The 21018-nt window shown below is 54.3% G+C and overlaps 2 protein-coding genes across 2 annotated transcripts; both read left to right on the top strand.

Annotated features, from left to right (window-relative positions):
* Nucleotides 1-10312: 10312 nt before the first annotated feature.
* On the top strand, nt 10313-11248 carry IUM83_15639 (glucose-6-phosphate isomerase; the record flags this gene model as incomplete). Its single annotated transcript, XM_067940472.1, has 1 exon — nt 10313-11248. One exon carries the CDS (start codon nt 10313-10315, stop codon nt 11246-11248), a length of 936 nt encoding a protein of 311 aa, XP_067790647.1.
* A 5861-nt stretch (nt 11249-17109) lies between these two features.
* IUM83_15640 (glucose-6-phosphate isomerase) lies at nt 17110-20812 on the top strand (the record flags this gene model as incomplete). Its single annotated transcript, XM_067940473.1, has 5 exons — nt 17110-17302; nt 19902-19924; nt 19993-20074; nt 20134-20192; nt 20273-20812. The coding sequence occupies 5 exons, from the start codon at nt 17110-17112 to the stop codon at nt 20810-20812; spliced, it is 897 nt and encodes a 298-aa protein (XP_067790572.1).
* Nucleotides 20813-21018: the final 206 nt, after the last annotated feature.

The raw sequence follows: 21018 nt of genomic DNA on the forward strand, positions 1-21018 counted from the left end.
AGCAAAGTGCCCGAGTGGCAGGCACTTTGTCAAAGTTGGAACGCTTTTGTTGAAAACTTCAACAAGAGGCCGAGTGCTTACCGTGATCGGATTAAGCAAGCGCGTGATCGCTTCGAGACGTACTCGAAGCGTGGAAAGTTGGAGCAACTTCATGTTGCTGCGGAGGAGGCAAATGTGCCGTGCGCTGTGCCCGAGGGCTTTCAGTGCACGAAGTGCTTCCCAGGCGCGGTCCGCTTGAGCGACCGCGACCTGACGGCTACACGTCGTTCCGTGTGCCCGAGAGTCTCAAAGAGCTCCGTGCTAAGTTCTTAGCACGTGAGGGTTCGGGCGCTGGCGATGATCGCAGCGCTCGCTCTACTTCCGCTGTGCCAGTGCGTACTGCTCCTCGTACGCCCTCACCATTTCCGGAACGTCCTCCAGCAAGACGTTCCGCGGCTCCCATGTATCTCGATGGGGAGGAAATCCTCTCCAACGAATACGAACACGAGCCCCTTGAGGGTTCGTTTTCGGGATACTATGGTCAACAATCCGCTCAACAATCCAGCGGGTTGAACCGTGGGCGTCACGGATCGGCGGTGGCGGGGGTGGGAACACGCCCCGGGTATGATCAGCCCCGGGCTGATCAGTATGCGCCTCTCCACGACCGGGTGACCGCCGTGGAGCGTCTGCAGGGCGCTGAGTTCGCCGCCCTGAAACAGGAGCTGGCGAACCAGAAGGCCCAAGTCGCGGCGGTCTCGTAGACCGCCTCGAATATCCAGGTCGAGCTGGGGACCCAGATGAAGGGGTTGCTCCAGCGCGTCCGCGCACTGGAGGAGAGGCTGCTCGTCGCCGAGGCCAAGTCCTCCGTTTCTGCCTCGGCTCCTGCCGAGGCTTCGGGTCAGCCGAGCTAGATGGCTCGTGCTGCAGGTATGGCTTCAGCCGTCCGACGTAAAAGGTCGGATGGAGGCGCATGCTAGACGGTATGTCTAGCGTGTATGCGTTACCGTGCCGTGCCAACACAGTGAACGGCCCGATGAAGCGCGGAGCAAGCTTGCTTGCTCCGAAATCCGAAACTGCATGTTTAGGCAGGTTTTGCGTAGCTAACAAAACCAATGAACTAACTTTAAATTCATTTGTGTTGCCTCTGCCCGCATTGTCTGCGTTCAGCTTCTGTTGATCAACAGAAGCTGCTATTGTGCCTTGGACAAACCGAATTACGGCTTGTCTTTTGGTGACGAAACTGATTGCATCCGAGCTGAAGTCATTCAGCTCGCTCTCCGCTAGAGTCCCGGCCTCTGCGTGGTTCTTTGCGGTGTCTGCGCCCTGCGCAGACCCGTGGTCGTTGGCCTTGTTGTTGGGGGAGTCTGCGCCCTGCGCAGACTCATGTGGTTTGTCCATTGTTGCAGCTGACACTGTGCAAGTGTCCGCGGTTTTCTGCGGCTGCTGTATTGCAGTCGTAGATCCTCCCCCACTTAAAGTGGGAGCCATCACTCCGAGTAAACTCGGTAGACGTGGATGCCGCATGGCATTCACGTAGAACGGTGTACACCCGGTCGAGGCATGCACTGAGTTATTGATGGCAAACTCTGCCATCGATAAGCACTCGCTCCAGTATTGGAACGAGTGAGCGTAGCTCTTCAACATATCGACGAGCACGCGATCCACGCGCTCGGTTTGACCGTCCGTCTGCGGATGATCCGCAGTCGACATGGAAAGCTGGCTCCCAAGAAGTGTAAACACTTCTTGCCACAGGTGCGCTGTGAAGCGTGGGTCTCTGTCCAACACGATGTCGGACGGCATGCCATGGTGTTTGAACACCATGTCGACGAACAGACGGGCCGTCTGCTTCGCGGCCACTTCCGCCGGCACCGCAGCAAGATGTACCATCTTGCTGAAGCGGTCTACGAAGACCACAACACCGGTGTTCCCTCCGCTATCCGGGGGAAGACCAAAGATGAAGTCCAAAGACATGGACTTCCAACACTCCGACGGAGTCGGTAGTGATTGTAAAGGAGCCTGCGCAAATGGCGCAGGCTTTACGCGTTGGCATACCTCGCAAGCACGGATGTACTTGCGCACCCACTTGTACTGGTGGTGCCAGTAGAAGTCGCGCGTGAGAAGGACGTAAGTCTTCTCACGTCCGAGATGTCCCGCAGTCGGGGCATCATGATACTCGTACATGATCCTGAGTCGCAGGTCATGGTCATTTGGCACGACAACGCGATCCGCGTTGTCGTCGACTGCATTGTAAAGCAGTAGTCCGTCGTGCACACGAAAGCGGTGTGCATGCGCTCGGAGGTACTTGGGCAGCTTCTGACGGGACTTGTCAGAAGGCGCTGTGCCATAGGCCAGCAAGAGCTTCGCGTCCGCGTCGTGCGCGTACGCGGCCTTCACATCATCCAACAGAGATGATGTGGGTTTGCTCGATCGCATGGCGTCAATGACATTGGCGTCGACAGCTTCTGCATAGTCCGGCCGACGTGATAACGCGTCGGCCACTACATTCAATCTTCCGGGTTTGTATTCGACCCGGAAGTTATATTCCGCAAAGAATGAGAGCCATCTCGCCATTCTTTGTGATATGTGTGGCGACTTCACTGCGGTGCGCAGTGATGCATGATCGGTGTAGACCACAAACGGTCTACTTCCAAGCAAATACACTCGGAACTGTGCGAGTGCATACTTCATGACAAGGAGTTCCTTGTCATGCACCGGATAATTACGCTCAGCTGGCTTCAGCTGACGCGACTGGTAGTAGACGACACGATCACGGCCCTCGTGATCGTGCTGCATCAACGCGCATCCGATTGCGAAATCGGATGCGTCACACACTACGTGAAATGGGCGATCTTGGTCAGCCACTGCCAAGATCGGCGCCTCAGTCAAGCCCCGCTTGACTGCATCGAATGCCTTTTGTCAATCGGGTTTTCAATTCCACACAGCTTCTTTCTTAAGAAGCTGCGACAGCGGGCGGATCTTGCCCGCATAATCCTCCACGTACTTGCACAAGTACGTGGCCAAGCCAAGGAACTGCCTCAGTTCCTTGACACTTGAAGGCGTTGGCCATTCATTGATCACCCTGACCTTTTCCGGGTCAGGGCGAACACCATTCTTCCCTACGAGACACCCGAGGACGGGTATCTCGCTCGCCCCGAAGATACACTTCTTCAGGTTCGCGTAGAGCTTATGCTTTCGCATAAGCTCAAGTAGCTTCCGGAGATGCACCCTGTGCATCTCTACGTCGGTCTTCCCGTCCACAGCCCGGCTGTGGATGAACACATCATCGAAGTAGCTCGGTGCGAAGTCGCGCACCGAGCGCAACAAGTGCGTCACGCACCTGTTGAAGGTCGCAGGGGCATTCTTAAGCCCCTGTGGCATTACTAGCCATTCCCAGAGCATGCCGTTTGGCGTGCTCACTGCCGTGAGAGGGATATCGCTCTCACGCATTAGGATTTGATAAAATCCATCTCGCAAGTCGAGAGCACTGTAAACGGTGCTCCCGGCCATCGAATCGATGATAACATCTTTTCGCGGTATCGGCGTCTGCGCCGGTACCGTCGCATCGTTCAGCTTGTTGTAGGCATGAACGATGCGCCATCCGCCCTGTGGCTTTGACACAGAACGTCGGAGCACTGTGCGGGGACTTTGATTCCCGCACTTGTCCTGCTTTACGACGACTTTCAAAGAAGTCGTCGATCGCTTTTACTTGCTCTCGCGGCAGTGGCCACTGCCGCGTGACACAGTACTTCGTGCCCGGCACGAGATCAATCTCGTGCTGAATGCCCTTATCCTGCGGAAGCTCCGCAGGAATCTCTTCCGGGAGTACGTCTTTGTACTCCCTCAATAATTCGTAATAGGGACTCGACTTCAGCGAGTCCCAACCTTGTTCCTCGAAGCGCTCTCGCTTCGTCTTCGCACTGAGAGTGTCTTCACTCTCAGTGGTACTTCCCATGAAGAGCTGCCTCAGCTCTTCGCTCTCGCTCTCCGTTCTTTCGCTGTCCGAAAGAACGCAGACTTGCTCGATGCGTCCATCGTGCAAGTCGCGTGTGAATCGCTTCCAGCTCATGGCTGGAAGCGAAGTCAACTCCGACGCCATCGTCGGAGGACTAGCGAGTTCCATCTCACGATACTGGTGTCCAGTATCGGTGCGCGTCAAGACGCTTAGCGTCTTGACATTCGGCGTCACCGCCTCAGTCTGCCCAGCAGACTGCTCTTGTTGCGTCTCGGTCCCAGACCGAGACTTGCGCAGCGTTCTCCCGGCTCCGCACAGTTGTTCTTCTGGTCCAGGCCCGGCCGTGGACAGTTGTTCGCCGGCAGACCCTGTCCGCGGGCGCGCGGTATCAAGCCCGGCTTGACCGCATTTTCCTTCGTGCAGCCCGGCTGCACGGTAGTGTGTCCTTTCGCCGGCAGACCCTGTCTGCGGGCGCGTGATATCAAGCCCGGCTTGATCGCATGGCGCTTTGTCGTGCAGCCCGGCTGCACGACAGCATGCAAATTGCGTCAGTGCGGTACGTTTGCAACCGTCCGCACTGTTTGCAGCGTCAACTCCCGGAGTTGACACGCCGTCGTCACCTAGACGCCATCCATTGGCGGAGCCCCTCGTGACAGAGGGTGTGTCGGCTCCCGGAGCCGACGCGTCGTTGTCGACCTGACCTCTTCGGGTCAGGGACTGTCCCTTACACGCTTGAATGTGTGTATTGGTTCCCGGAACCAGTACGTCTTTTTCTCCTGACGTCGGCAGCCTTGCCGACGTTGGTCTCACTTGTGCGCGCCCTCGAACACTTCTTGAGCACTCCGGGACAGCAGCATTAAGCGCTGTCTCGTCTGGTGAGCCGCGCGCACGTGCTGGTGCGTGCGCTGCGGTAACAGGGCCATCGCTCTCTGTTCCGCTGTCGCGTCCGAAGCGCATGAGCGTGCGCTTCTTCCAGTCTATTACCGGATCATGCCGTGCAAGCCACGGCATGCCCATTACCACGTCGAACTTATCGTCCAGGTCTAGGACGATGAAGCGTTCGACAAACATTCGTTGTTTGTACGAGAAGCGCACGTTCACGACGCGCTTCTCAGTCTTCACGATGGCACCTGTTGCCAGTCGTACCTCCAGAAGACTTCGAGGTAACTTTACCTCCTCGAAGTCAAGACTCGGTAAACTCCGCAGTCGAACAAAGTTGTTCGACGCGCCCGAATCTACCAGAGCGCGAAGAGAGTCGCTCGCTCTCTTCGAGTAAACCTTCAAGATGACTAGGTTCGGCCTGTCATCTTGTTTCTTGCAGTGAGAGCTGGTCTCACTGGGGGCTGCAGTCCTCAGCGTCGCGTGCCCGATGTCGGCACGCGCGACTGCATTACCAGTAGGGCGCCCCGCGCCTACTGGATGTTCGCGTTTTTTGTTGGTCCGCGGCGATGCCTAGCATCGCCACGACGGCCACCTCCAGGGGGCATGGGAGCTGTACACTCCCATGCAAAGTGACCGATCCTTCCGCAACGGCAGCATCGCACGTTACCTCCCTGCTGCTGGTAACCAGCAGTTGTTGCGTTCGAGAGGTCCATTGGTTCCGGACCTCCCGTCCTCGCTACCGGGCGCGGTTGCGGCCTCGGTACGTTTACATGGAGTTTAGCCTGCCGCAGGCTAAACTGTTCTTGCATGGCAAGGGTGATTGCAGCTTCGAGAGTACTTGGGTACTCTCGGAAGAGATAGGTCTTTACGTGCCCATCTCTAAGTCCTTTCATGAACGTGACGACCTTGGTCGCCTCGTCAATCGGGTTAGTCACGATATTTGATACCAAATATCGTGCGCGCTGCGCGTAAGCATGGACGTCATGTAGTGGGTCTAACTTGACTCACTACTTTAGCTTACACGTTGCGCTACGTGTATGAGGAAGCGTAAGTACTTAGTAATTACTTAGGTTAATTATATTTGAATACACAAATATAAGTTAAGTAATAAAAGGATTCCAAGTGACTTAGATTAGGTAAAATGAGAACTGTATTGTTTGTAAATTGATCTTCCTCTAAAATCTGCTAAAAACTGTTTATCATCTATGAAAGGGTTGGCAGCGGCTGGCTGTCAGAGCCCCGCTAATATGCATGTCTCTGATTGGTAGAAAGATGCTGCTTTCTACCAATAGGATCTTTTGGGTATGTGTGGACCACTCACTGTGGTGGTCCACTTCAATGTATCCATTGGTGTGTCTTACACCAAGGTGAGGAAGTATCCAAAACTTTTAACAGATAACCTATCTGTTAAATTCACAAGTGGCTTGCAGCCACTTGTGCGTGTAACCCCGTTATACGTCATGCTTACCCTGCTGAAAGTCGAGGAACTCCGCCCTCGACCGGAACTCGTTTTTGTGGGGGCTCAAATGCTTGTCTGAGCTCCTCTTTGAATACTTCGTACGTGCTGAAGCACGTAGGATCTGAGAGTCGGCGTCCGTACGCCCAACTCCTCGCTCGTCCGCCAAGGCAGGACATGGAAAAGAGACCTTCGACAGCGGGTCGACGATGCGTCGAGCCGCTATGGCTGTGTCGAGCTCGACAAGCCATCGGAGGAGAGGCTCGCCCTCTCTTCCCACGTAGTTGCTTACGCTCAACTTTAATGGTTGAGCACGCGGTGTCGTCCCTGACGACGCCGTCACTGAGGAAGCAGCATCACGCTGCTCCTTCATGATGAATCTTAGAGCAACACCATGTTGCTGCGTCGGCGATAGCGTACGCAGCATCGTAGCTATCGCCGCTTCTCCAATGACTGTTGACAGTCGTTGGAGGGCTTCCCACTCTGGGTCAGACAAGTGGGGGCAGTCCGCGCGTGCAACATGCGTTGCAGGCGTATTGGAGCTCTCCATGGGCACCTCCGTGCTCATGGGGTTCTCGGCTCCGCGTTCGTACACCCTGTACGAACGCCACGTAGTCGGTCGTTGGACGGACTACAAAGTGCTACCAGGTGTAGTGGGCCTACTTTGGCTCACTAGTTTAGCTTTCACGTTGCGCTACGTGTATGAGGAAGCGTAGGAGTTTATTAATAATTTGAATTAATTATACTTGAGTCCACAAGTATAATATAAATCAAATAAAGACTCCAAGTAGCTAGTTTGAGGTAAAATGAGAACTGTATTGTTTGTAAATTGATCTTCCTCCTAAACCTGGTAAAACTGTTTATCATCTATGAAAGGGGTTGACAGCGGCTGGCTGTCAGAGCCCCGCCAATATGCACGTCTCTAATTGGTAGAAAGATGCTGCTTTCTACCAATAGGATCTTTGGGTAGGTGTGGACCACTCATTGTGGTGGCCCACTTCAATGTATCCATTGGTGTGCCTTACACCTCGGCTGGATCACTTACGTGTGTTTGGATTGATCGAGTATGCACACATCGACAACGCCAAGCGCACGAAGTTGGAAGCAAAGAGCTTCAAGCGCATGTTCCTGGGGTACGCCGAAGCCTCGAAGGGTTACCGAGTATACGACTTGGAGTCAAACAATGTGAAGGTGACCAGATCGGTGAAACTCGACGAACGAGAAGTGAATGGCATCTCGACACGGCGTCCACCGAAGACTCGGTAACCATCCAAGTGACAAAGGATGGAGAGGGTGCTGCGTTACCGGAACCTTGCGCAGCAACCTACGACTGATAACCCAATGGAGTCAGTGGGAGAGACTGCCGAAGACTCGAAGATGCGAGAGGCGGAGCTGAACGAGTCATCGGTACAGGATCTGACGAACTTCCAAAGGGTGGGGAACCCAGCGATGACTGAGGAAATGGTGTTCCACCCAGAACCGGAACGAATCCGGTGTGTACTTGAATCTGCGTTTCTTGGAGACGGATTAGCTGGCGCCGAAGGCTCGAGGATGCACAGTAACGAAGACTCGGAAAACGACGATCACTTCTGGCCTCCATCGCCTAAGCGACCGAGGTATGGCGAGGATAACCTACTTGCAGAAAATGTGTTGGCGTACGCTGCAGATGTCGGTGATGTGGACGACGCGCCAAACACGTATCAACAGGTGATGCATAGCAACGAGTCTTCGGAGTGGATCAAGGCGATGAACGCGGAGCTAAAAGCACACGCTGACAATGGGTTTTGGACGATGGTTCAAAGGACAGCGAATGCTCGGCCGATCGGATGTCGGTGGGTGTTCGCGAAGAAGCGCAACGAGCACGGCCAAGTAATCAGGTACAAGGCTCGTCTGGTGGCAATGGAGTTTAAACAGAAGTTTGGCGTAGACTTCTTCGAGACATACTCGCCCGTGGCCAACATGAACTCAATCCGAGTTGTGTTGGCAGTGGTGGTGGCGAAGGCGCACATGGCCGAGCAGTTGGATGCGGACACTGCGTTCCTCAACAGCGGACTCACGGAGCGCGTGTACATGGGGTGCCCTACGGCGTCGCGAACGCGAGGAACATGATGTGCAGACTCGAGAAGGCGATCTACGGTCTGAAGCAAGCAGCGAATGCTTGGCACAAGACTATCCACCGAGTCTTCGTGAACATCAGATTTCGGAGTTGCGGTGCCGACCAGTGCGTCTACGTCAAGGGCTAGGATGACAAGTACGTGTACATCTGCCTGTACGTGAACGACATGATCATAGCGGCCAAGACGACTACCGAGATCCAGGAGGTCAAGGTGGCGCTCAAGAACTCGTTCAAGATGAAGGAGTCGGGCGAGGCCAAGTTCATCTTTGGTATGGAGATCAACCACGACTACACGGTCAAGACGCTCATGATAAAGCAGACGCGTTACATTGATGACGTGGTGAAGAGGTTCAACCAGCAGAACGCCAAGGTGGTGGTGAACCCGTGCGAGTCGGGCCTGAAGCTGACAAAGACTCGGTCACCGACGACTCACGCCGAACGTGAGACAATGCAGGTAAAGCCATACCGAGCACTCATTGGATGTCTGTTGTACATCACGACGTGCACTCGCCCGGATGTGGCATACGTAGTCACGCAGTTGTCAAGATTCTTGGAGAATCCTGGGCAGCAGCATTGGAAGGCTGTGGTCCGAGTGCTCCGGTACCTGAAGAGCACCCGAGACGTCGGCATCGTCTACAACGGCAACGGAGACAAGATCGCGGTGGAGGCGTACACGGACGCGGACTGGGGCAGCAATCTGGACGGCCGCCGCTCGGTGACCGGAACGATGGTAATGATCAGCAGGGCGCCGGTCGAAGTACCAGCGCACGGTGGCGCTAAGTTCGGCGGAGGCCGAGTACATGGCACTCGGACTGTGCACCCGGGAGGTGCTGTGGGCCCGAGCCATGTTGAAGACCTGGGCCACGAGCAAGTTGGAGGTACGCGAGTATGGGAAGACAACCAAGGTGCCATCGCGCTGGCGAGCAACGCAGCCTACAACGCTCGGACCAAGCATGTCGACATCAAGCATCACTTCATCCGTCAGAATGTGGCGCGGGGAGTCATCGCGGTCGGATACGTGCCGACAAAGGATCCACTCGCTGACATGTTGACGAAGGCTGTGGAAACCAAGCGCCTGCAGTACCTGCTCGAGGCGAGTCGAGTCATCGCCATAGCTGCTCAACACTAGCGGCGAGTGGGAGTGTTGGCATTGTGCGCCGCGAGTGTAGACAGGACTGATGGTATTGTGTACCGTGAGTGTAGACAGGACTGATGGTATTGTGTGCCGCCAGTGTAGACAGGATGGACCCAGCGAAGACTCATCCGGAGATGACTCAGCGGTGAACGAGTTGACGGTGGGCACGGCACGTGCCTAGCCGTGATGAGATTGGATAGACCGAAGACTGGCACTGAGTCCTCGATAGGGTAAACAACATGATGAGAGGCATCAAGGAGCACAAGGGGAACAACAGGAAGAGGAGGCCAGTAACGTAGATTTAGGCTTAACGATAAATCTCACTTCGGCATTTGCCCTCTCCACACAAGCAACCAAAACAACAAAGTTGGGCGAAGTTGAGTGTTCCCGGAAGGTTGAGCGATGTTGTTCGATGACACACGCCTTTGCGCATCATCCTGTAAGGGCACCAATGACAGTTCTAACAAATATCGAACCGCAAACTGCGAACATGTATTGTGAGTTCTACTCCAAACTGGTCAGGGCGGATTGGTTGAATCGCCGGAGCCCAATCGCCCCACCAATCACTTGCAATGACTAAAGACGGTTCGTTTCTGCACACAATCACCTCTACTAAATACGGATAAAAGGCGATTTGAGCAAATGACTTGAGTTTGTATTGGAGCCCTAACCTTAGCCGAGATCCACAATAACAACTCTGGATAAAATCCAGAGAATATCACGACATCGCATAACGCCTTTCAGGACAAAATAAAGCGTCAAATGGCAAAAGTATCTCGAACAAGCAAGCGCATGGCTTCCTCCAGCCCGGAGTTCGTGTCCGTGAGCACCCCCGGCGGCTCCAAGCAGATGACGCTCGCCCCGTTCCACGCCACTGCATCCCAGACCGGCACGAAGCACAAGAAGCGCAAGGCCGACCCGACCCACGACCCTGATAGCAACTCTACCGGTACTTCTACTCCTTCCACGACTCCAGCGCCAACTGCACCTGCCTCTACGACCACCGCCACCACCACTATTGCTATTGCTACTGCAGCAGCCGCTGTTGCAGCAGACGAAGGCAGTTGGCGCCGCAACTTGGCGCGCGCAGGCGGCGGCTTCTGGGGCGACGCCCACTGGTACGACCTGCAGCTGGAGCGGCGTCTGCCGCAGGCCGGGCCCATGCTCCGCGAGCTGGTGCTGGCGCTGCCGCCCTGCGGCGACCGCCACGTGCTGGACCTGTGCGCGGGCAGCGGGCGCGCCGCCGCGGCCGTGCTGGAGGCCTACCCGACGGCGCGCCTGACGCTGCTGGACTCGTCCGCGCAGCGCCTGGAGTTGGCGGCTCAGCGGCTGGAAAAGCTGCAGCCAGGAGCTGGTGGTAGAGTGAGCTTTGTCACGCGGGGGGTGACGCTGACAGACACGGCGGAGCTCTGCACCGAGCCGGTGGACGTGGTCGTGGGCTGTCTGGCCTTCCACGTGCTGGTGGAGAGGCCCGCGCACTACGCGCAGGGAGGAGAAGGGGACGAAGCGGAGGCTGCCCTGTCCACGGAGGCCAAGTACGAGCAGCTATTTGGTGCCGTGTACCGCTCGCTGCGCCCGGGAGGACACGTCGTGTTCGCGGACCACGTGGGCCAGCTGCCGCTGTTCCAGCAGCTCAAGGCGCTGGAGCGAGCCGGGTTTGAAGATGTGGACTGCGCGTGGTGCGTGGATGGCTCGTTCGTGGGCGGAGGGCGCAAGCCGCTGGCTTAGTGTGTGGGTGTGAAGGCGATGGAGATGTTGAACGCAAGTTTTGTATGAGAAGGGTATGTGTGAATGGAGGCAGCACAGGCAAGAGTGATTTGCTGTGAATCAAAAACGACATTTACACTGTCGGCGTCTAGCATGCGGCGTGTCTTGGCAAGAATTCCGGATGCAGCGCTGTCCTGCAGTGCAATTCACGCAAGCACATGTAATACGCGTGGTTGACGAAAAGTTGGGCAAGTCATCCTAGGATATTCACGCGATCACCAAGTGAGCGCCACACTCTCTCCGGGTACTCACGGTAGGATCCAGGGAGCCTACAGTGATTTCACGCCAGCTTCGGCAGTATTCTGGCTATTACATATTCACTCAAATTGAGCAATACGGTGCGATGATGCATCATTAAAGTAGAAACCCTCGCGGGTTGAGTTCGACTATCTTTTGATTCTCATCACCACAAAATCTCGCTCGCTGCACTCAAGCAAATTGCTGCCGCATCGAAAAGGCTGCCCAGGTGCACGATACGAATGTGGGTGAGATTACAAACTCAGGCAACAAGAACGAGAGCTCGAGCAGCTCAAAAATACGGTTTGGAAGATGTTATTCCATCTCCTTGGCAGAACAAGAAGTGACTGACTGGTAGAAAGAAACCCGTGGAGATTTTGACGCGCTGCGCCTTGATAGGACCGGTGTGGAGAACTTGGAGAATAACTCCAAGTTTTTTTTTCGGTGGTTGCGGTAAATGAATAAGTACAGAGAAGGCGAAGCTGACCCAAACACTCAAATTTTCTGACGAAGAAATCTACCTGTTGTTGAGAAACACGATGAAGACGTCGACAACTCTTCCTCGTTATCCACAAAGTCACAAATTAGAAGAATCTAGCCGACAAACTAAGAAGTTGCTCAAAAGGTTTGAGGACAACGCATACGATTCATTTACAACGACTACTATACGTCGAAGACTGCCCCAATATGTTACGTTTAATGATTTTCGAGAGAAGATGAAAAAACAGTGAGAACCTCCGCAAGATCACAGATGGGGTTGGTAGGCAACGGAAGTGTCGGCGCTCGGTTCGTGAAGCTCTACGAGGGCAATAACTTCGTGAACGCCGAACACTGCCCCTAGGTACCTTATTATAACAGTCACGATAACAAGAAACTTTTCCTTGTTATGGATCTCTTCCTTCATCAACTGCGTCTTGCAACTCTACTTTAGCCAAGACTAAAAATACAATAAAAAGAAACTCTTACAATTAGTTTATCAATGATCTCGAGGCATAGTTCCGAGGAAATAAAATCGATAGGACGATCTGGAAGTTGATCTGGCATCGCTTTTCGGTGTTCACATGCTTGTCCGGCACGAATTTGTAACGTGTTGGGGGTGGGCGAAGTCATAGGCTTTTCAAGCGATCATCAAGCAATCACGATGTGGTTACTTGAGGATCCCAGGATTTCACGCCAACTGCCTGTCACTCTACCACTGTATTTGCTCCCTGATGCATTTGATGATCTATGACTGGGGAACAAGCGCAAGTCATGTAGCTCTCACTTCGGAAATCTGTGCTCAAGTCCCCCATTCCAGTGACAAGGGACACTCGCTAGAGCCACAATGCGCATCCACTGTGCCGTACTGTTGACCCTCGTCGTAGTTCTGGTGGCTATTGATACCGTCACAGCTCTTGTGGACGCTGACCAAGACTCCGCATTCCACATAACCAATCAGCGCTCGTTAAGGCTGTTGCTACTACCACGAAGAGGCTGCTAAGATTTCACGATACAGGCGTAACCGAGATTAAAAACTCGGGTTACGAAGTACGAGGACTCGAGAAGCTCAAAAGCACAGTTCGGACGATGATTTCCGCGTTAAAACCTACTAGTTGGCAGGACAAAAACTGGCTGGGAACCCAAAGGACGTTTTTGCCTCGTTGCTTCTTGATAAGACCGGAGCGACAGCTTTGGAGAATAACCCCAACTTTTCCCGATGGCTGCGATACACAAACACGTACAGACAAGGCGAAACGGATGCAAGCAAACTCAACTTACTTGACGACGAACTCTACATGCTGCTGAGAAGGACAAGAACGACTGATGAAGATGTCGACAAACTCTTCCTATCCATCCGCCAAGTCCCGGAACTGAACAATCTAGCGGATGGCCTCCAAATCGCGCGACTAGCCCAACGTGGGAAACTGAAAAGAGAACAGAACAAGATAATGCAGGACCGCATATTCAAGGAACTGAAACTTAAAGTTGTCAAATACCCAAAGGACGTACGTCGCGACTTCGGATGAGCAAAGTAATGCAAAAAAAAAAGCTACTGAGCGCTCAAACTACAATAGTTTTGGATCTGCAGTGTCATAAGTTATGTTATGACTCATAACTGCCCAAAAATATAGTAGTATAATTGGACTTCACTCGTTTGTGCCTACTCTTGTGTCGATTACCTGTCAGGATCATGCCAAACTCTGCAAACCGCCAGCCGACTTTGTCTACTAAGCAGAAAAACTATGGACTTCTGGTACGCCGAGCCGGCCTCACTCCTGGTGTGGCGAGCATCGTATTTCTCCCAGCATCAGTGAACGTGACGGTATGCGGAATGGCCGCCTTCTACTCCGTCGTATTGCGCTGTTCGACTGCACCAGAGCAAGCTGTGACCGTGTCACCAGTAAATCTGCCGACTGGGCTGCGAGTTTTCCCGTCGACGCACGTTTTCACACAAGAAAACTGGAGAGAGCCCCAATTCTTTCGGGTGGCGGCAGTAAACGGTGGCATTTTTGAGGAGTTGCGAGGTTCTGCTGCTGTTATCGAGCATACTACTAGCAGTTTAGATCCGCGCTTCCACGGTCGGCGCGTACTCCATCTACCCATCGCAGTACAGGTACATGTAAGTCCACGTGATGGCTACTGTTTATTTGCCACTGGTAAAACCACAGCTTTCGCCACACAGAAGAAGCAATTCTCGGTCCAGCCGAAGCCGAAGCAGTCCTTGACGGTGCATGAATTCACTGAGGTGGAACTACGACGCAGTGTATTGGGGTCCCGACCGTTGGTCGCTCGATGTTCAATTCTTGTGCCAATGGCGCCAGGAGCGATGGCAGCGGTTGCAGCCGTGGAAGCTGCTAACCAGGCTGCAGCTCTTGTAGCACAGCATCAGTCGCGTCGTAAGCTTTCAGCTACTACTGCTGTCGTGAAGGCTATGGCTGCTAATGCAAATTCGGGAACGGTGGAGGAACCAGCGACGGCTGCAAGGGTATCGCAGGACCACAACAACGCCCTGGTGAGGTTAACAGGACACGGCGATAAAACGTTAGCGCTGTATCACGACAGCGAGATGTTGGTGTTGGGTTCTAGCGAGATTTCCTGCTCTAGCGCACGGAATTCATGCCAGGATAGTGGAATGGATGTAGCACTGAGTCGTATGCTACTGGATGTCGCTTGTGGCGACCGACACGTTGTCGGGGCGAGTGAGCAGGGATACTTACTAACTTGGGGTGAAGCCAGCGAAACTCGCCCGAGAAATACGATTCTAAGTGGGGACAACGAGTCTACTGCTTCAATGGGGTTCCCGAGGGTTGTTCATTCGCTGCTTCACAAGCGAATTGTCCAGGTCGCTTGCGGTGCCAGCCACAGTTTTGCTCTCGCTGAAGACGGTGACGTGTTTTCGTGGGGTATTGGTCGTGGTGGAGCTCTTGGTCACGGACTTAACGCTCTCGAGCAAACTTTTGACACTGTGTCTTCACCCATGGAAGTTTTGACATTAAAAGGCCGTCGTGTGGTGCAAATTTCGTGTGGTGATATGCACAGCGCAGTTTTGTTGGCTAGTGGTGAGCTGCTCACATGTGGACGGCGTGATCACGGTCGTCTCGGTCGGCAAATCGCACGAGTTGACACAGCCAAAAGAGGAATTGCTAGTTTGCCAGACGATGGGGAGTGTTCGTCGTGGTTTGCCCCGGTAATTTTCCCCAAACAAGGTACAAAATGCACTCACGTTGCGTGTGGAGCGGCGCACACGCTGGTAATTGGCGGCCCGCATGAACTTTATGCATTTGGCTGGAACTCCAGCGGTCAACTTGGTGTCGGGGACTGTCGAGACCGATTTACTCCCACGCGCGTGTCATATTTTGACGTTGTACCCCAGTCCCGCGATGTTGAGTTACCTGCGATGAGCATCGCCTCCATCGTTGCGGGCAAGCTTCACTCTCTCGCATCATCTCCTGACGGCCGCCTCTTTGCTTGGGGTAACGACGAAATGGGCCAGTGTGGCTTGAGCTCGTGCCCTCAAATCTACACGTTGCCACATCTCGTGACTTCTCTCGTCGGTCTACGAGTCACGCAAATTGCAGCGGGCGATGCCCACTCAGCAGTGCTAACGAGCCATGCTCAACGACATTTGGAGACTCTGGAGCGTACTCAGCCTGCACAGTACGCAAGGCTAGTGGAGCATTACGAAAATTCTGTCAAGGATGACACGGAGAGAAGAGCTCATGTGCTCGAACGTGCCAGGCGACATCAATTGGAGCGAGCAACAGCAGCAAGACGCCGCAAACCCCCAATAGACCCAGCCACTGAGGCGATAACCAAAATGCTGGTACTGCAATCTCTAATTGATCAAGATGCAGCAACGGATGCGAAGCTGGCGATACGCCGAAGACCACAAACTGCTCGCTATAGCAGCCCAGCAAATGACGAAGACGGGCATGATGAGGGCATAGTACGTCGGGTGCGATGCTCGAGCGCCTCAATGGTGCGTCAGGTCCGACTCACAGTGCTGCAAGCGCCCCTCGCTACAGCTCCTTCGATTCAAAGCCGGTCGGCTTCGCCATCACCGCCAAGACCAAAACTAACTGCACCTCCGAGCAAACCTAGATCCTCAAGTGCAGCTAACCCTGGTCGAAGTCGAGGTGGCAGACCGACACATCCAAGTGACGGGCAAAAGCACCTCGCAGCCACTCTTCAAAAGCAAAGTGGTCAGCACTCGACTACTACCACTACTGTGCCTACGTTCCCACCGTCGCGCCCAAAGTCTGCGCCATCGACGTCGACGACTAGGACAGCCGATGTATCGTAGCCTTGACATGCTTACCACTTCAACGTAGCCATCTTGCTATTATTATTATTATTGTAGCAACGGTCGAAAGCAAAGCCGAAGTTTGCGGTTTTGACACGACCATGACGCTGCTGGACGAATATCGGCGTGCCATTCAAACTAGAGCATCATCTCGCTCGAACCAAGAGCAGCGACGACGATCACGCCAACTCACACCGTAAGCTCCACAAAGTATAATAAAATATTTAAAACTTCTCAATCTAACGTGTTTGTTGGTAGTCTGCAGGGCGGTGAAAGTGGACGTCGAACGCCCGAAACTCCACCAAATGAAGAGTTCAACCGAAAGAATGGAGTTGGGCGACGTCGCAATGCCAGGAAGCTTAAAGCGACGAATAATGTCAAGCTTGAAGAGCTTCCGCGGGCTCGGCCGACAAAACTTATTGAAGAACCTCAATCGGTTGGAGACGCCAAGTCTCCTGACAACATTTCCTCAAACCAAGAGGACGCTGCCCCAAGCCGCAAACCATCTTCTCAACATTCTAGCAAGCCTGCTATAGACCAAATAGCACAGTTGATACTACCGAGTGGGCCTGAGCAAGCGACCAGCAACAATTCAGGATCGACATTGACGGATGTTCCTTTGCAATTACTACAAGGTGCTCGTGTTGATTTACGGCGGTGGAGTGTGATCGTGTCCGACCGGACATTGCGGCGAATTGCAGCTCACAACCACCGCATATCCAGTACTCACCGCAAAGCCCGAAAGCTTCAAGGTTTGCTTCCTGGCCAGCGTCAAAGTAGCTTTCTGTTTAGAAAAGAGGAGATGGAGGAACTGTCTTCGTCGTATTTGGATGCGCGCAATCAAACCACCGAGGTGTTGCTGCTCACCGGTGCGGAGACAATTACAGACGCCGGGTTGGCGTCCATTGCACTGGCCGTGCCTAAGCTGAAAGAGCTAGGAATTGCAGGCGCTGTACGAATCACGGATGCCGCATTGCGCGTTTTGGGCGAATACTGTACGAATCTTGAACGTTTGGACGTGTCCGCGCTCTCCGGAACGCGCGGGGCTGGATTGGCGGCTCTGGTTGATCACTGCGGGGCTTCACTTACACATTTGAGCGTCGCAGATAGTCCGCAGCTGGGTGACTGGGTGCTTCGCCGGTGTCTGTACGCTTCTCCAAAACTTACACACCTCAATCTTTCGCGATGCCCACAGGTTAGTGACGCAGTGATCGAAACGCTGGCAGCGCAGTGCCCACTATTGCGTAAGCTGGAGCTGAGCGGATGCTTACAAGTTTCAGACCGCGGCGTGGTGCGTATTGCTCGGAGCAGTCCGAATCTCGAGTATGTGGCGCTGGACCGACCCGTCGGGAACCGAGGTGGCGAACAACTCACGGATTCATCGTGCTCAGCCTTAGGCGAGTATTGTCCGAATCTGCGTTTTGTGTCGTTAGCGGGAAATAGTGCGCTTACGGATGCTGGAGTGCAGTGGATGGTATCTCGCTGCGCTCAACTTACCCGACTTGATCTCACTGGGGCTATAGGACTCACCGACGCAACTTGTGCAGCTCTGGGGTCCGGATGTCCTGAGCTGCAAGTTCTTCGGATAAATAGTGTGAAAGGCATTTCTGATGTCGGGTTGCGGCTTCTAGCTGCAGGGTGCGCGAAGCTGGAGCTGTTGCATGCAGCCAATTTGTACCTTGTGTCGGACGGTAGCAACCGCGATTTCGGTCTCGAGGGTCTTCGTGCCATTGCAAGTCGGTGTCCGGAGCTTCAAGACCTCAATTTGAGTGGATGCTTTCAGCTTCAAGAGCGTGCTCTTGTGGCCATCGGCGCGAGTTGTCCTTCTTTACGTAGACTGAGCCTTCAGTCTTGTCCTGATGTCACGCTCGTTGCTATCACCGCTGTGCTCAAAGGCTGCCAACAATTAGCACGACTCGATATCTCCGGTGTGAGGCGATGCGATGACCGCATGCTGCGTGCCGTAGCCAAGTTCGGCACCGCTATCAGCCAGCTTGTCGTTGCCGGCTGTGATCGAGTGGGTGATGCCGGACTCCGCTATCTCGCAGGTGCTCGCGCTGACCAACTGGAGCTGTTGGACTTCACGGGGTGCCGTCTGATCTCGGATGCTGGCATCAACGCGCTTTGTGACGCATTTCAGCGGCCAAAGCTGGCGCATTTAGTGTTGGCGGAGTGTCCGCTTGTCACACAGGACCCTGTTGCACGCCTTGCGTTCGCCTGCCCACAGTTACTAACTCTTAGTGTCCACGGTTGTCGTGTTTCGGCCCGAGTGCTTCAAAGTCTCAGCTCATCGTGGCCATTCGGTGAGCTGCATTTACCTCCCGCTGGAACACAAGCTGGGAGCAACACGCAGGTGGGCATATTCCCCGCCCCGAGAGCTAAAGACCGTCGATTTGTCGCCGAGTTCTGCAACTTGTGGGCTGCCGCAGCAACTATACAGGTATCAAACTTGTTTTACTAACCGCATTCTTGGACTTCAGCTGATTAAGTGATACCGTTTTGACCAGAACCTGTACCGCGCTCGAGTAGCTCGGCGACACGCTCTTTCGAGGCGTGAGGTTGCACTACGCATTGCAGTTGTCCGCAAACTGCAGAGTATTTGGCGCGGGCGACAAGCGAGACGAGAAGCGGTGATCCTGAAGATGAAGTTCTCGCATCGGGAATACTGCGCCACGTTGATTCAGCGACGATACCGAGCAACTCGACAAGCCCGACGGGTCCAGGATGAAATACGCGATAATCATGAAAAACAACTGCTGTTGGCAACGATGTTGGTGCAGCGTCGATATCGAGCGATGCGTGCAGGGCGTGAGGCTCGTCGATTAGTTGCAAGGCGACGACGCGAGTTCGCTCGCGAGACGCAAGCCGCTGTTAAAGTGCAGCGGCACTTCCGTCGACGCGTTCAACGCGACAAACTGCGATTGATGCAGGCGCAGAAGCTCGCACGCTCCAGACGCGAACGAACCGCCAGTATACAGATCCAACGACGCTATCGAGGGCGCCTAGGTCGGCGTCAGGCTTTCGATCTCCGCGAGGAACAACGACTATTCTTCGAGCTTCAACAACGCTGCGCTGTCCGGGTGCAAGCACAATTCCGGCGCGTTCATGCGCTGCGTGAAGTTTCGAGACGGCGGAATGCGATCACGGAGCGTGAACTTGCTGCTACGAAACTCCAGACCATCTACCGGGCTCGACGCGGACGAGAGGCGGCCGGGTTATTGGCGTTGGCGAAACAGCGACGAGAACAGGATGCAGCTGCCAGACGATTGCAGCGTCATTGGCGAGCTAGACACAATCAACTCGTTCTGGTTATCGTAGCCGAAGCACGACGAATCCGCAATCAACAACGGGCTGATGCAGCCGTGGTGTTGCAGCGCGCCATCAGGACGTTCTTGCTGCGTCGTCGGGCACGTAACATCGTTCGCGAACTTCTCGAGGTGCAACAGCACGCTGAAGAGATGAAGCAATGGGCTTCAACCCTGGTCCAGTCGTATTGGCGGCGACGACAAGCATATCGCCGGGTTCGAGAGGAGCGGAAGATCCAACGCACACGCTGGAAACAGCTTGTCGATACTTACAACCAACACGGTGCAGGCTATGGAGCGCCGTTCTTCTACGTGAGTATCGGGTCACGCCAAGTCGAGCGTATCTTGGCGCTAACACCTTTTGTTTTGCTGTACAACAGAACCAGGTCAACGACGAAATTCGTTGGCGATTGCCACGCGACCTCCTGTCGCTCACTGTCCGCCCAGCATGCGCTCAATGTGGTAAGTTCCCCTTGTTTGTCCTTCGAGCGCACCAGTCTAATGCCTCCAATGTTTGTTAGAAACTCCTCAAAGTGCCAGCTTCGAATGTGCCACCTGCTCCGAGTTCTTCTGCGATCATGTGCGGTGGCAGCTGCTTCACATTTGTGCTTGTCGATGCTCTTGGTACTAACCACTGCGCATTTGTTTTTCGGGGAGTAGTGTGATGTCGTCGTGCACGGCGGAGGTAAGCGCCGGCTTCACAACAAGCGCAAGCTGTTCGACTTCTACGGACGGCGCCGAGACTATGGAGACGGCGAGTTCCCATCCATTTGGCCGTCTGAAATTCTTCAGGATGCAGCGAGGGGCTACGATTTTGAGAACTTGGTTCCACGAGACAACTACCAGGACATGCTCTGGGAGATCTCGCGGTTCGTACCGGTGTCCACGGGCAATTGGGACGACGAGCTGGCAGCTGCTGAAGCTGCAGCATCTCCTGCTGTTGCTCTCGCGTTCGCAACCATGCTGAGCGAGGGTGTCAGCACCAAACTGAATGACAGTTCGGTTACCACAGCTGACAGCGATGGCTTGGGTCGGCCGAGCGGGCCTAAGAACCACCTGCTATATCGCGAAAAAGACTTCGACGAGAACGGTGTCAGTCTCTGGGAAAGCTTTTACGACTATGGCCAAGGAGAGTATCGGTACTACCACCGCATCTCGAAACGTGTTGTCTCACAACTGCCAGACCAGACGCAACAGTAACGAATGTGAACACACATCGTTTAGTTCAAACAGTGGTTGGTTAAACATGCTTACACCAATGTGCTCTAGCACTGTAATACGGCTTGGTCTCAATCACCTCTTCGTGTAGCAGCACCCCAACGCCGAACAAGTCGTGTGCAGGTCAACAACACGTACCTGGTCGAGTCTGCACTAGAGTTCAAGCCCTTGCGTATGACCAAGGTGTA

The sequence above is a fragment of the Phytophthora cinnamomi genome (assembly GCF_018691715.1).
Source record: "Phytophthora cinnamomi strain GKB4 chromosome Unknown Contig45, whole genome shotgun sequence".
NCBI classification, from domain to species: Eukaryota; Oomycota; class Peronosporomycetes; order Peronosporales; family Peronosporaceae; genus Phytophthora; species Phytophthora cinnamomi.